This window comes from Toxotes jaculatrix, chromosome 6 (assembly GCF_017976425.1).
Source record: "Toxotes jaculatrix isolate fToxJac2 chromosome 6, fToxJac2.pri, whole genome shotgun sequence".
Lineage (NCBI taxonomy): Eukaryota > Metazoa > Chordata > Actinopteri > Toxotidae > Toxotes > Toxotes jaculatrix.
Window position 1 is genome coordinate 24,336,955 of NC_054399.1, and position 16,081 is coordinate 24,353,035.

At 41.8% G+C, this 16,081-nt stretch overlaps 1 protein-coding gene across 1 annotated transcript; it reads left to right on the forward strand.

Annotated features, from left to right (window-relative positions):
• Positions 1–290: 290 nt before the first annotated feature.
• rab3b (RAB3B, member RAS oncogene family) lies at positions 291–12,577 on the forward strand. The gene is made up of 5 exons (XM_041040193.1): positions 291–553; positions 5,557–5,781; positions 10,567–10,685; positions 10,885–11,009; positions 12,393–12,577. Exons 2-5 carry the CDS (start codon positions 5,557–5,559, stop codon positions 12,575–12,577), a joined length of 654 nt encoding a protein of 217 aa, XP_040896127.1. The 5' UTR covers positions 291–553.
• The last annotated feature ends 3,504 nt before the right edge of the window (positions 12,578–16,081 follow it).

Below are 16,081 nucleotides of genomic sequence, written 5' to 3' on the forward strand. Positions count from 1 at the left end.
GAAGTAATTACACGCCTCACCGCCTCAGTTATGAGTCATAGCGAGTGACTGACTGCCGCTTCTGCTGCTGCGCGTCTGCAGAGATCTGCCGTGTGATAGGGCGGAGGATCCGCCTGCAACCAGCCTGAACAACGAAAAAATAAAACGCTGTTCATTCACAGAGAAGCCGGTGGTGGTTATTTTTAGGGGGGAGGAGGTGACAGGCAGCAGACGCCTTGGCAAATATTCCCATCGCTTCGCTCCACCTCACAGGATGTCTGCGTAAAGCCGTGCGTAAAGAAGCTGCGTGCGGCACCGTGGAAAAGAGACGTTTTCCAGGCAGTTTCACCTCATTTCGGGAGGAAAATTTCCGCTCTGCTCACTGCAGACGACGCAGTCGCTGCCCCTGTTTTCCTGATCAGACGGTCGGTGGATCAGATCGGAAACCTTACTGTTGCTATTGTAGATACATTTTTTTGTTTTATTACTGTTATTTTTTTGGAGCCCGGACACCGAGCGAGCTTTCTCCATCAGCTGCAGAGCAGAGAGAGAGCTTCAGATCCGCCCAGCAGAGGTAAGACACAGTCAGACAGAAAACACAGATGACCGGCGGTGACACCACAATACCGTTTAACACCGGTGTAATGAACACACACACACACACACACACACACACACACACACACACACACACACACACACACACACACACACACACACAGTCAGACAAACAGATGTGATGATGTTGGCTGATCTGAATCCAGAAACGTCGATCACACCTGAGTCTGTGCGACAGTGGAGCCAGTGTATCTCTGTAATCTTCCTATTAAGGGTTTGGTTTATTACATATTCCAGTCTCCATTAATGACCCAAATCAAATTCCTTATCACACATCAAACACCTGCAGGGTTCCTAATCTGTTGGCCTGATGGTTGGCTGTTAATTTTCTGCACCACCTCCCTTAGATTCTATATTAACAGTAAGTATATTGACCCTTTTCTGATAGGCGTCATATTTTTTAAAATCATAAAACCCAATAAAGCACAACGATCAGATCCCATAATAATCCCACTGGTGCAGCGTTTCTGTGGCTCATGATTCATCTTAATCTGCCGTAGTTTGTGAATACTTCACCTCCCTGTAGGAATGTGTGTGTGCTCCATGGAGGTCCCATTATACTGGATGTCTGTGTTCTCTAATCATGAAATCTAGTCCTGTAACGTCCAGATCCCATAATAAGCTCCTCTGTTCTCACAGGGTCAGTGTGTTTTTGTGTCATTAGGATGTGTAGTAATGTTGATAATGTTATTCACCATCAGGTTATGTTATTGTGGCAGGATGTGAGCTGGATCTCTGGCTCTGTGTGTGTTCTGGGTCTGAGTTTAAGGTGGATTTATTATGGTTCTTTTGACTCTGGAGGATAATTCACTTTCAGTGTTTTTTATAATTTTGTTTTTTATAATTGTAATATAATTGTATTTTTATAATTATGACCAAACTACTATAAACAAGAGTCCACAGCCATGTTTGCAGCTCAGTGAAGCTCTGCTTGGACATGGTAAAGCTAACATCCTATCTTTCTAATTTTTGTGTTGTTATTGTGTTATTTTGCACCATGAACTACAAGTAAACTTTCTACCGGTTCTAACGTTTCTTTCTTCTGTCTCATATGTGAAGTCCCCAGTGACTTTAAAGTTTTGCAGACTTGGATCTTTAATGTTTGTAGTTTTTTTAGGCAATTGGTCATAAACCACAGTATTGGAAAATTGAAATTTTGACCTCATGGCGGTGCTGGAAACAAGTCAGAGACTAGCCAAAGTCAGGAAGATTCATCATCTGGGAAACGTGAATGTCTGCAAAAAATTCCCTGGCAATCCATTTAAAGACTATTTAGACATTTCAGTTTTGTCTTGCAGGCCAAATGCAGGGTGCCTTAAACATCTGTGTTACAACTGGTGAAACAAATGGTTAGGGCAGGAACAGAAGAAGTGGTCTTGGTTGCTGGGTAGATTATAAGTAAATGTATTCTGTGAGAATTGTTAATCCCTAAAAATGAGTAACATGAAGTTCCTTACATGGGATTTCCAAGAAGACAGTTCACACCACATAAATTCAGATAGATGTTTTTTAATGAAGAATATTTCAGTGGTATTTAATATTTATTATATATTATTATTATAACTGTGATTTCCTTCCATATTACATAGTTTCCCTACTGCTTCATAGTGAGCCTGCGGAGAAGAGATTGTGTAGTCGTTGTGCCTGTGGCTTTCTGTGGTCTTTATTCTGCCCTTGTTTCAGTAAAGTTTTCACATCTGCTATAGTGTCTCTATAGTATTATCATATCTTTATTTCTATTCCTCTCTTTATAACACAGGGCCAGAGGCCATAATGTGATTTTTTATGGTGCTTTTTTATCATCGCTGTAAGATAATTCACTGTCGTCGATCATAATATTGTGATGATATGATCGCCCCATGTCATCGTTAGTGAAGGTCGTTATGAGCAAGTGGTGATTTGAAAAAATAATCCCATGGTGTCTCAGTAAATCTGTAATATTATAGACCTTTGTCAAGGCCTCAAGGCTCAATATCACGTGCATGTGGTAGAATGGTTTAAATACCCCGAAATGCACATGGTGTGATTATATATGTGAGGTATTAAACTCCAATATGGCACAAAGTTGGTGTTTGGCTGCAGATATTTTATGAAATAAACAAACCAATAACTGTGCTTAGCAGAGCTGGAACAATCAGTTGATTCATTGATCTTATTTTGTTCATATTCTATCCCTATTTATATTTTAGCGTCTACATAACCAGCTGGTTAACTTGTAACCTTTCCTTTATAACATTACTGTAAAGTTTACATTATGAACTAATTTAATAATGTATTATTTTGGCAGGTAATATATGCACAAACTCCTCATGGTTTAGCATGTTGTATTTAGAAATGATGTCCAGATGTCCCTGAAGCTGTTGTAGCTGCATGTAATTTGTTTAATGCTGCAGTATCCCTCTTTTTTAGCTCTGTGTTTGGTCTCTACCAGCTGCTAATTGCTCCACCATGTTCACCAGCTGCTCTCTGGCTGAGTCTGCTGTTTGCTGCTCAGCAGGAAGTGGGCAGTGGATCATGAGAGTATGTTTGACGGAAACAGCTGAGACGAGAGAAACCAGTCAGGAAATGTGCTGCAAAACAGAAACTAGAAGCTAAACAAGGCTAAAAGGCTCCAGAGATACACAGAAACTGATAATTATCTGTTCACAACTACAAGTGAAATCTTGACATTTCTCATTTCCACTGTGCATTCACATTGAAAAATCCAGTAATTTTAGTCAACAAGCTGCATTTTTTGTCCGTGTACTCCATCTTGACAGTTCTCCATTGTGAATGTGTTAAAAAAAATCAAAACTTGGTTAAGATTAGTGAGATGGGGACACAGGCTCTTCTGTCTCATAAACAATAGATAACATGACAAGTATTGAATAGGAAGCAGCAGCTCTAGAGAGACAGATCTGCAGCAGACTTTATTCCATTTGAGTGCATGAACTGACTGTACTGAGAAAAACATCTCAAAAATGACTCGTACATACAGGTTATTTTCTACCTAATGGTCTCAAATGAAAAGAGTGCATACAAATCCACAGTTGGGGGATGTCATTTGAGTGTTCCCTACAGGTAGAATTATAATTTCACATGTATTTTGAAGTCATTTTTTTCCTCCCCCGGTCCTTGACATAGCGGATGAGTCTCCACTGACACAGCCATCCACGCTAGATTGAACCCAGCAGGTTCTTCAGCGCTGACTCATGTGCTGCTCGCATTGATTCAGTCTTCACACACTAACCCTTCACACCAACCTCTACCTGTCTGAGTGTCGACCAGAGGCAGATCCAGCTTTTATTTGACTTCATTTGACTCCAGTGAAGTCTAACCGGAAATGTTTGTTTGCTCTGTGTCTTTGTCGAGCACACTGTGGGTATGTTGGCTGTTTGTGCTGAATCATATTTGGCTGCGACTCATCGTCACAGTCGGGTAAAAACTTCTGAAATGTCAGGAACAAAGAGGAGCAGATTTGTGCAGTTTTCAGCTCATCCGACAGGTTTTGAAATAGCTTGATCGCAGCACGAAGTCAGAGAATTCTCTCAGAGAATGGGAGTCACAGTTTGGGGTTACAGTGGGTCACGGTTTGACAAACAGAAAGTGAAACAGAGATAGAGTACTTTTAAATACATTTGACTTTACCTCAAATATAACACAGCATTCACTCTTTAATGTTATTGTTATATAAGGCACCAACACAAATGAATATTAGTTTCACTGAGACAGGGATAGGTCTCAGTATTTCAAATAATATCACATACAAAGCCTGAAAGAGTCACAGAGAGTCAGTCCGTGTCTCAGCAAAACTTTCTTTAGTTACCTTAGCCTTGACTAATGATCAACTGTGGCATCTTTTTATTAGAAAATTATTATTATTATCATTATTATTATTATTGATTGTTCACTCAAAATCTGACTTTTTTATAGGATGCAGAGCAGGGTGGGTTTTTTCAGCCCTCATTCATGTCTGCAGGTTCCTGTCAGGTTGTTTCCAGCCCCATCAAGCTCCACCAATCTGACCACCATAGTCTGTCGCTCATCCCCTTTCTCTAGCCCCTGCTCACTTCTCCCAGGCCATGTTCTTCCTTTCATCCTTCATCTCCCCAGACCTGCCTTACCCAGCTGTCCACCACATGTCCACATGTCAGACTTTCCCTTTCCACATCACCTGACTGCTCCACCCATCCACTCACCTGTTCCCACTTCTTACCAGCCCTGCGGTCATCTGAGCTCTCCCCACCTGCAACTCATTCCCTTGATCAACCCGGCACTACATCAGTTCCCTTCCTTTGTTCCTTGCTAGAACATTATGTCATGTTACCGTGTGCTTCTTGTCTTGGTTCCTTGTTTTTGCCTGCCTGCATTTTTTACCTTTTGCCTGTTTATTGGACTTTAGATTCCTGCCTGTGAATTTGCCTGTTTCTGACTGCCTCTGATTTTGACCCATCTTCTGAGTCAGCTAATCTGCAGCCTGAACCCCAGTCTGCTAGCCTCAGGCCTGCTAACCTCCAGTGCAGACCCCAGTCAGGAGGTATCTAGGGTTCAGAGCCCCTAGAAGGAAGCAAGAGTCAATCCCCTAATCTACCCAGCGACCAAGAACAGTTGTTCTGTTCCTGCCCTAACCATTTGTGTCACCAGTAACACAGATGTTTAAGGCAGCCTGTGTTTGGCCTGCGAGACAAAACCCAGGGCACAAAAGCGGAAGCTTGAGTGCATGGTAACAATCGAAGACAACCTGCAGTAGATGACGATCTGCAAAGTCATAAAACAGTCACAAAACATTGTTTTCAGGGCTAGTTGCTACTGCATGGCTGTAGACTCTCTGAAGTCAACTCAAAACTCATTTTACATTTTAGCAACACAGACAGCAACTTTAAAGCTTTGTGGTGGACGTGTCTTCCTCCCCAGTTCAGATGGGTTATCATCTTGCTGACTGTGTTTTCTTTATCCTCTCTCTCCAACCCAAACCTTCAGATGGCGAAGGCAGACCAGCGTTTTGGCCAGCGGGATGGCTCAGACCAGAACTTTGACTACATGTTCAAGCTGCTGATTATTGGTAACAGCAGCGTTGGGAAAACCTCCTTCCTGTTCCGCTATGCCGACGACTCCTTCAGCAACTCCTTCGTCAGCACCGTGGGCATTGATTTCAAGGTGAAGACGGTGTATCGCAATGACAAGAGGATCAAGCTGCAGATCTGGGTGAGGATGGATGGGTCTGTGTTGGTCTTGCAGTTACACAGCACTACACCTGTCAGTACCGATGCTTCATGACCTCCCAAAATCTCAATTTGCTGATCACTGCAGAGAAAACTGCTGAGAATTTATAATGTGGGGAGCAGTGAATGAGAGAATGATTTCAGAGTCTCGACATAACTGATGGCTTGGGTTTAACCCCTTAGCCAAATGCTAGCGGAAACCAATGGAAGTGCGATTTGCATGAGTCTGCCATTTTACAATAACATCAAGAAGCTGCTGGTGTGCAGATGGATTACATAGAAGTGTATGGGTTTAACATATCGGAACATTGTAAACTGTAACCTAATGGTACTATAACACACTTATTTTCTCCTAATTATACTGTAATCTAACAATCTTGTAGCATAATTCACTGTGGCGTAGCTTAACGTTAATGTAATATACTGTTATGTATTATAACATAACACAATAGAATATAACGTAACATGTGGTTATATAATATATAACGTTATATATAATTATACGTAAAATAACACATTGTAACACATGTAAAATACTGTAACGTACCCATAACATAACATTTTGTATAATTATAACTATTTGACCATATAATGGCAAAATGTTATAACAAATGGTCTAATAATTATTCTGTAACACAGCATATCATAACACAACATACTGTAACACAATGTAACAACACATCACAATATAACATACTGTAACACAACGTAACATGTTGCAGTGTAACATGATGTTCTGCTCTCAGTCAACAACAAGCTGCTGAGAGGAAAAGAAAAGAGCCCAGACACAGACTTCTGGGCTACAGCTTGTATCATCAGTGGTGATGTTGTTGCCATGGCAGCAGCTCTTCACGCTCACTCACTCTCTCACCGACACTGACACACACACACACACACACACACACACACACACACACACACACGTACACACACACACAGTGCTGTCTTCAGTGGCAATTAAAGAGACCTCTTGGGGCGAAGAGGTTGAGACCCAGCGGGGGACAGAGGAGCCTGGGGGCGGGGGGTTGAGGAGGTGTGTGTGTTAATATGGATGGGGGTGGGGGGACAGTGCCATAAGTAGAGCTAATCAGAGACGATTGATTTAAACTGAAAGCACAGAGTAAAAATAGACACAACACACACATAAACAATGACACAAATATATGGAAGATCTGAATGAAAGAGACTCCATGTTTGTTTTTGGATTAGGGATGGACATGTTATCAAAGCCTCATGGGAGTCAGCCCTGTGTCTTAGAGAGTACAGCTGGATGATGATCAGAGGCAATGCATTTTTGAATGAATGAAGATAGATTATTGATGGCAGCAGAGTCTCCAGGCGGTGGTTGAGGTGGATGGATGATGCACAGAGTTCAGGACTGTCCCACCGGAGACCAGATTTACATCCACGGTCCAGTCTGTGATTTAAAGAATAAAAGCATTTTGTTCCAAAATGCTTTGTGGTTCAGGGTAAACGTAAATACACAGGTTGAACTGTTTCTGTATAAACCAGACCAGGATCTTTCCCTGACCTGAACCAGGTGCTGTGAGAGTCTGAACAGAACCAGAACCAGAACCAGTTTATTGGTGCTGGAGTCACTGCAGGTGCATGGCTGTGAACATGTTACTGATATGTTCAGGATCAACATATTTACTGTGGCAATTAAGTTGTTAAGAACAGTGTGTTTTAGGAGACAGGGCTGTGGGAGGTGTAGTTGTTGAATGCTAATGAAACAATTTTTGTTTTATCTGTGTGAAAATGATAAGCTGTTCAGCTGTTACTATCACAGCAGCAGACATTTATTAATCTTAGACAGTGGACAGAAAACCTTCAGATAAGTGTTTCAACCTTTCAGAGCTCAATTCACAGATATTTAAATAAATACTGAAAAAGAAGCAGCAAACAGAAATGAGCTGCAAAAACAGCAAATGTTTTCAGTATTTGGTTTTGTTTTCTCTCATTGCAGCACTTTTTGTAAATGCTGCACATTTGTTCTTAAATTGTTGAAGATGTTTGTTTTTAAGCTACAGTGCCTTGAGCTCTCAGGGCCACTGTACAGGAAGAGCGAAGAAAGAAAACCTATGGGTGAAGATATGTGGTCTGGCTTTATCTTAAATGGGGGAGAAAGTGTGAGGAGTTATTTCAGGTGTGTCTTGGATGGATGAACATGAGACTTTCCGGTCAGAACGATCAATACAGAAGATCAGCAGGTAGAAAATATCTGCTTCTCTCAAAATGAGTTATTGATGTTTTAGATTTGTCCCAATGCAGTGCTTTGAACATCAAATGATTTGGTGTATATTTCCCCAAAGTATGTGGACATCCCTGTCTCAGTCTGTTTCATCACAGAGTCCTGACCTCAGCCCCACCCAACACCTCTGAGATGAACTGAAAACGACTGAGAGTCAGACCTCATCAGCACCATCAGCACCAGAGCGGGACCTCATGGATGCTCTGATGTGTCTGAATGGGATCAGATCCCTGCAGCTGGTTCAGCATCTGCAGGAGAGACTGAAACCGGAGGAGTGGAGGCTGTTAGAGCAGCACACTGATGAACATGGTGTCGAAATCACGTTACCCTGACACATATGGGTGTAATGTCCACATGCTTTTGGGCATGTGCAGTGACGTCTTGCTCTGTGGCAATCAAACACACATTTCTCTGCTTTCAGCTCACTGCCCGAGGCTCTGCTTATCGCTCTCCATGATTAATGTCTGTGGCTACTGTGGCTCTCTCTCTCTCTGTCTCACAGACACACACACACATATAATCATGCTCCACATCAAATCTCAATTAATTAAATGCAGAGAAGCAGTCGCCGTATCCCTGAAGAAATTCGAAAGAAAAAGCCAGGGATTGGTGAATGAGTGCAGAGGAAGCAAAGCACAAAAGAGCTAAATTTAGAAGAATGACTGTACCCAGACCAGCTGTAGTGGTATGATGATGGAGGATGGCGGCTGACAGTGTAGGAGTCTCTGTGGATTGGTGTGAAAGTCACATTGAGGCTCAGCTGGTTTGTTGCAGTCGAGCGGCGGTCTGCGCCTATTGCGGATCGATCGCTGCTTCAGATAAAATGGTTGGGATTCGTAGAGGAGATGAGGCTGAAACAAGTCGGGCAGTTTGGTCCCTGAGAGATTAAAGACAGAGATATTCTGGCAGCAGCAGACGTGTTGATTACTGATTAGCTGCACAAAATTCTAAAATGCCCTTTGTTTTTATTATGTCATTACATTTCCAACTAGCTTTTCCACTCATTGTGAATTTGCACATAAAACATTTTTTTTTCAAGAATCTGCATCTGTTGCTTTGTCTGCAAACAGCTGACATACAATGTTGTTAACTGCATCTGTTGCGGGGAGAACAAACCACAAACCAGACTATGAGGCAATGACACTCTGCTGCTGTCGATAAATGTTTCTTCATTCATTCAAAAAAATACATTGCTTCTGATCATCCACAGCTGGAGATCATGTTTCCCACAAAACATATTTGCAGTTGCAGTTTTGTTGTAAAGTCATTTGTAGGAGGCAGAGCTGGACTCAGAGTCCGCAGCCCTTTGAACAGGTCTGTAATCTCTGTAACATGAGTGGATTATTTCTGCAGTTCACCCTCTCATGTTCATGATGAAAGATAAAGCAGCGGCAGCATGGCTTTGTAAAGTTGTAAAATTCTGTTTGCATTGCAAACTTGTGTGTGGTGCTGTGGCGTCTCATCACCTCATAACCACCCAGATTTATCTCGTGGCTCTTTTGAACGTTGGGCTAAATAACACACACTGTCACTGTGTTAAAAACCAACCAGATGTTTGGTTCAGCAGCCGACTACTGAACAGACCACACACTGACGATGGTGAAAGGCTGAAAGGTGGTAAAGCCAGTTTCTGTGAACATCAGTGTGAAGTCACAACTTCAGCACATCGCTGTGTGTTATTGTGAGGTGAGAACAGGTGTGTGTGTGTGTGTGTGTGTGTGTGTGAGTGTGTTGAGTGATTGATGATGTGGTGTGCCTTTTTTCACGTCTTTCTCCTGTATCTTTAACTTCTCGTGTGTTATTGTCTGTTATAATCATCAGCTTGCATGCGTATACATCTGTGTATAAATATATCATTTTTATATTCATAGATGTGATATTTGTTTCTTTGTCCTGGCTTTTGTTTTAGAGAATTGTTGCTTTAAAAACACAAAAACGCAGAGTTAAAAGATCAGTGGTTACTGCACACAATTCATGGTCTGATCTGTTGTAGTCTTCCTGTTTATTTCAGTGCACTTGAATCATTTGCCGTATCGAACAGTCTGGTTTTAAATATGCCAGAAAAATGGATATTCTCGGGCTACAAGCAAATCAAAGTTGACTCCACTCCAGTGCAGATGAAACTGCTCCTGATCTTAATGTAAATATTGTAGTTCTCCACCATTGCCAGAAAATTTCCACTTTAACACAAGAAATATCAAAATCTAACGGGCAGGTAGGAAATGGATTTGTTGAGCACTAGAGCCACCACCATCAGATGCTCGGTTGTTTGTCTCTAGAGGGTGAACCCATGTGTTTTAGGTCATGTTCCACAGCTCCACTCCTGGAGCCAGGCTTTTATGAACTAAATTCAACTAATTTCAAGGTTCTGAATCTTCAGTCTGTCGTGTTTCCTGTCAGGTAATTTCAGCCTGAAGAAGACGCTCGTCCAGTATCCTCCAGCTTCATAAAGTTCAGTTCTGAGTTTAGTTCCTGAGTAAAGCAGTTCTGTGACTGTCCGCTTGTTTCTGTTTCCAGGACACGGCAGGTCAGGAGCGATACCGCACCATCACCACGGCCTACTACCGTGGCGCCATGGGCTTCATCCTCATGTATGACATCACCAACGAGGAGTCCTTCAACGCCGTCCAAGACTGGTATGTGATTGGACAGGAGCTTGTGTTCGACATGACAGAAACCAGAAGATTCAAGTCAGACACGGCTGATGATTTATGCTGCTGCCTGTGTGTGTGTGTGTGTGTGTGTGTGTGTGTGTGTGTGTGTGTGTGTGTGTGTGTGTGTGTGTGTGTGTGTGTGTGTGTGTGTGTGTGTGTGTGTGTGTGTGTGTGTTTGCAGGGCCACTCAGATTAAGACGTACTCATGGGATAACGCTCAGGTGATCATGGTGGGCAACAAGTGTGACATGGACGAGGAGAGAGTCGTACCTCCGGAGAAAGGAAAACACCTCGCCGACCAGTTAGGTGAGACGCTGCTACTTGAGTGAGGCTAAATACTCTCTAGCCTGGATTTCAGGTGGTAAATAAATACTAGAGAAAACACTCTGAAGCTCTGGTTACAGATGATAAAGACCACAGAAAATATTCTTCAGCTCAGGTTTCAGATGCTAACAGAACTCTGACACCTACCATGCTACCAGAGGGGTGTTCATGTTACCCTCCTTAGAGGTGTGAGGAGTCTCACAGGAGTCTCCTGGATAATTGAACCAGACCACAGATTTAGGTCCTGCCATGTAGCTTGATTTATAATAATACATCATGATTTATTTGTTGATTATATGTTTTATTCATGTTTTGTTTATTATGTGTTCAGTTGTACCGTGAGAAAAAAACGCTGAACTTGTCTTAACCAGTTACTCCAGGAGAGCATGACTTCACCTCAGGGTGTGTGTACCTAAATACTATGAGTGTATTGCTCATTGCTCAGGGCCTTTAATTACAAATGCACAATAGTGGTTTTAGCTCCACTGCTCGGAGCTATTTTTTCACTTTTATCAGACTCGAATAAATGTAAACGCCTCGGGCTGCACAGAGAAAAGAGTTTGCTCTGACAGCAGTTACACACCAGGTTAGCCAAATAATTTTGAGATGAGACTGTGCTCAAACACGGTGCTATTATAAAAGAGTTTCACAAGCAGCTACAAGATTATGAAATGATGAAATTTCATTTTTACCATGAAAAAACCAAACACAAAGTGACTGATCTACTCTGGGATATCAGGCATCTTTTATCCAGCCTGCATCTGTGTCACATTCAAACATCTGGGCCAGAAAAAGTCTCAGCAGGTTGTTTGTGAAGTGGGAAGAAGAGTCTGAACACAGTAAACACACTGTGAGATGCTCAAATAGATGAAACCACACCCAGCATAAGTATTTAAAAGCCGAAAGAGAGCAATGTGAATGTTTAGGCCACAGCTTTTTGGCTTATGTGCCTTTTAAACAAAGAGATGTCTATATGTGACCCCCTGACATAGGTTTGACACCTCCTAAAAAATCTGGATTTTTCCCTTCTCCCTTATTTCATTTTGAATAATTTTACAGTTCTGAAAAGGTAAAACGATCCAGTATTTCACAAGAAGAGATCTTTTTGTGCTGAAGAAAGAAATTCTTTTTTTGTCCATCAACTAACTAATGAATCAACTGATCTTTGTAGCTCTGCTAAATCCTGTGGTTTAGTTTAGTCTAAAACAGCGCATAAGCTCATAATGTGTCTTGAATGGAAAATTTTGGGGGAAAAAATGAACTACAGTACAGCAAATGAATAAATGTAGAGCAATAAAATATTTCCATCTTTACAAAGTACAGTACTTCAGTGAATGTAACGTTACAACCTGTTTCCTCCTGCAGGCTTCGAGTACTACGAGGCGAGTGCTAAGGAGAACATCAACGTGCGGCAGGTCTTCGAGCGTCTGGTGGACATCATCTGTGTGAAGATGTCAGAGCGTGTGGACGTGGAGGTGCCGACGGCTCCCGGCTCCAAGACCACCAGACTGACCGACAAGCCCGCCCAGCTACCTCAGAAGTGCTGCTGATCGCCCATCACCCATCTCCCCTCTGCTGTCGCCTCGTCCACCCCGCCCCCTTAACTCTTGAGAAAAAGAAAAAACAAAACAAAACAACAAAAAAAACAGATTAACTATTGTAACATTCCTCAAGACACTCTCTCTGCTTCAGTCCATGTTTGTGAGCAGTCAATAATCACTACACCTACTGCAGTTTCTGCTAACCAACATTAGTAGAGTCAGTTTTATTCCCTCTACGTCCCTCCAAGTCTCTGACGTTGGCCCTTACATAGACGGAGGAGTAAGGGCGGCAGTGCACTCCAAACAAAATCAAATTTGGCATGTTTGACAAGTTTCTAAAACCATTGTTGTTTATTTGTCTGTGAGGAAATACTGGCGTGATACCTGTGACTGGAGCCCAGTTAGTTAGCGATGTCCAGGCTGGTTAAACAGGGTTATTAGATGTGGTATGAGGAGGAGATCAAGGCCCATAGGTACATTGTTCGTTTACACAAAGATCAAGACACTAAAAAAGTCTAATGTACTAAAGGAGGAAAAAGGTGAGACTGAAAAAAAATCAGTAAAGAAAAAAACATCAGAACAGATGAAAATCCAGGGAGAGAGGAGGTGGACAGTGATGTTATTCACAATTTACAGCAAAATAACTGGTGCAGATGCTTTGACTTGCGTCATATGTTGCTGGCATGTGTTGCGCTGACCATACAGTTTGAGGTTCCAGACAAAGAATTTAAAAAATAGGCCTCTGATTATGTGACAGTGTTGAATTGCACATGAAAAACAACAGTAATTATGGTTGTCTGAAAAGTGTGAGACGTTCTTCTGGCAATCTTGCACACACTGCCCCAGTCTTAGCCGAATGTGGCGTCTCGTTTGGTCATCTTTTTTGTCGAACATGCCAAATTTACATTTTGTTGGAGTTGGCTGTCGGAAGGAGCTGGAAGCAGGGTCCACAGCTAAGCACAGCACTGCCTCTCCTCGAAGTGTAGCACAACAAAACAACTCACACCACCACAGCTGCTTATGTTCACAAGTTTACAGGTCACAGTCGTTCACACAGTCATCTGCCGGAACATCAGCTAGGCTGCTTCTCAGATAGCTAGTAATAGTTAGGTCCACTCTAATACAATATGCCTATAGCCCTCTTACTGTTACTGGCCTTACTTAGTGCTGTTTTTGGCTTGAAAGATGCTTTAGGGCTGCACCACCAATGCACAACTCCCAGGCAGGGCTGCAGCCAAAATCATTTGAGATAAAGACTAAACAGGAGAGGGGGTCGAGTCCCACACTGACACAGGTCCACAAACCTGACGTGAGAGTGCCTCGTGTGATGTTTTAACAGGGTTCCTGTAGATAGTGCAGGTATCAGGTCGACTTATGAGACAAATCAGTACATGTACTAGAACAACAATACAACAACAATAATAATAACAGCACTTGTTGCACTGTCATTAACAGACTTTAACAGTGGAAACTCCTAAACAGATGCTAACACTAGGGTCTTTTAAAGGCCCAAAACAAAATTTGACCCAACCAGTACCAGCTGCAGACATGAATATAATAGTTTAACAAATTACACAGAAATCTACAGAAGCACGTTGCATTTACCAAAGAAAAAAAAGGGAATTATGACTTCTGCATCTTCAAGACTTAATATCAGAAAAGTTTTTCATATTTACAAGATTGTCTCAGAATTATGAGATAAAGATCTTGTAATTATACGATAGTTGTCTGGTAACATTAAAGATACGGATGGTGTAATCATGAGATGCTAAGTCATAAATACGCAACATAGAAGTCACAGTTTTTCTTCTTTGGTGACTCAGTGTAATGCACGTTGGTATAAATCAAACTGGCTCTGAGAAGGAGTTTGTGATCTGTGAGCGACGCTCGACATTTCCTGCATCAGGAAACTTCATGTCAGGACTTGAAGCCATGGAAGTTTATTAATGACAAACTTATCTTGAGTGCACAAAAGAAATTCATGTCTGTAAATCTACACAGGGCAGATCACACTTACACTTTCCTCCATCTGTTTGTCACTATCTGTGTTTTGTCTATATCTGGCTGATGAGCTCATCTCCTTTTCACAGTTCAAGTCTTAGAATGTAAAATTATGTGGGACCGGCTGGGCAGTCGCCTGATGTTATGCAGAGAGCAGGAGCTCACCCGATGCTGTTTAACTCCACGTTGGTTTAAATTTCTCACACTTGGTATAATCAGTTCTTCAGTTCTTTATTTCATATGGAACAGTCTGTTTGTCTTCTGCTGAGGCAGCTGCAGGGATCATCACGGTGTCTCAGACCATACATGTGTGCATCTATCTGACAGGAAGTGTAAAAATGTCTGCTGTAAGTACAAAGTACAACCACATAAGGTATTTATGTGGTTGTGCTCTGCAGATTGGCTGAATGAGGTCCTGTGCTATGCTTGTGTTACAAAAATCAGAACTCAGATCAGAACAGGGGAGTTTTGGCAGTGTATGTTCTTTATTTCATACATGTACATGTATGAGGATCAGTGGGAAAGGCCCACACAGCTGTGAGGTTCATTTAAACTACTAACTAACTTGGAGGCAGCAGGGTGCACATTCTCAGACCCTGACACTAAAATTTGTTTTGTTGTTCCTTTCTTTTGTGCTTTTGTGTCATTAGCAAACTTCCATACAAGGTTTGCCAGGAGTAAATAACCAACTTCTCAAAGCTCAAAAACTAAACTGGACCCAAGAAAAGCACAAAAGACTAAAGACTAATCAGGTCCAAGACCCAGATCAGGCCCTGTAGTCTGCCAGAGACACAGAGGCCCAGACTGCCACTGAGCGCTGCAGCCCTGCTTCATGGTGGCTTATAGCTTTTGCACTGGCCGACACAATCCAACGCCATACTGAGGGTGTTTTATACTCACACTGCACATGTGAGCAGAGCTGATGAGTGAAGAGCACATGGTTCTCTCCCTCCCCTTTAGCAGGTGTAGTCACGTAGCCGTCATGTTCGCAGTGTTTCCTACATGAATGTGAGTGTGTGTGTGCGTGTGTGTGCGTGTGATATTAGAGCCAATACGTTCTATTGTTGCATATGGTTATCATGATATTTATTGCGTGTTCAGTTGTGAGGGTTTTTGTGTTTGTGTATAGTATCTTTGACCGAAGTGTGATATTTTGATAAAGTCATGTCAGCTGAGATTCAGTACCTGTGTACAAGAAAGACTTCAAGAAAAAGGGAAGATGTGAAGAAAAAAATGTGCATTTATTATTAACTATTACAAAGATAGAAAAAACAATATCCTGCCAAATTGTTATATAGCTACCACAGCGCACGTTTTTGTGTGTGACTCCCCACCATGTGTCTTCATATTGATAAAAAACATACAATAATATTGACATTGTCTTCATATGATTATTTTTTAAGTGAATTTGTAAATGATAGAATTAGAAACTATAATGGTGTTGAGTATGAATTTATTTTTATGCTGTGTATACCATGGACAAATTATATAGACAGTTTATGTAAACTTGTT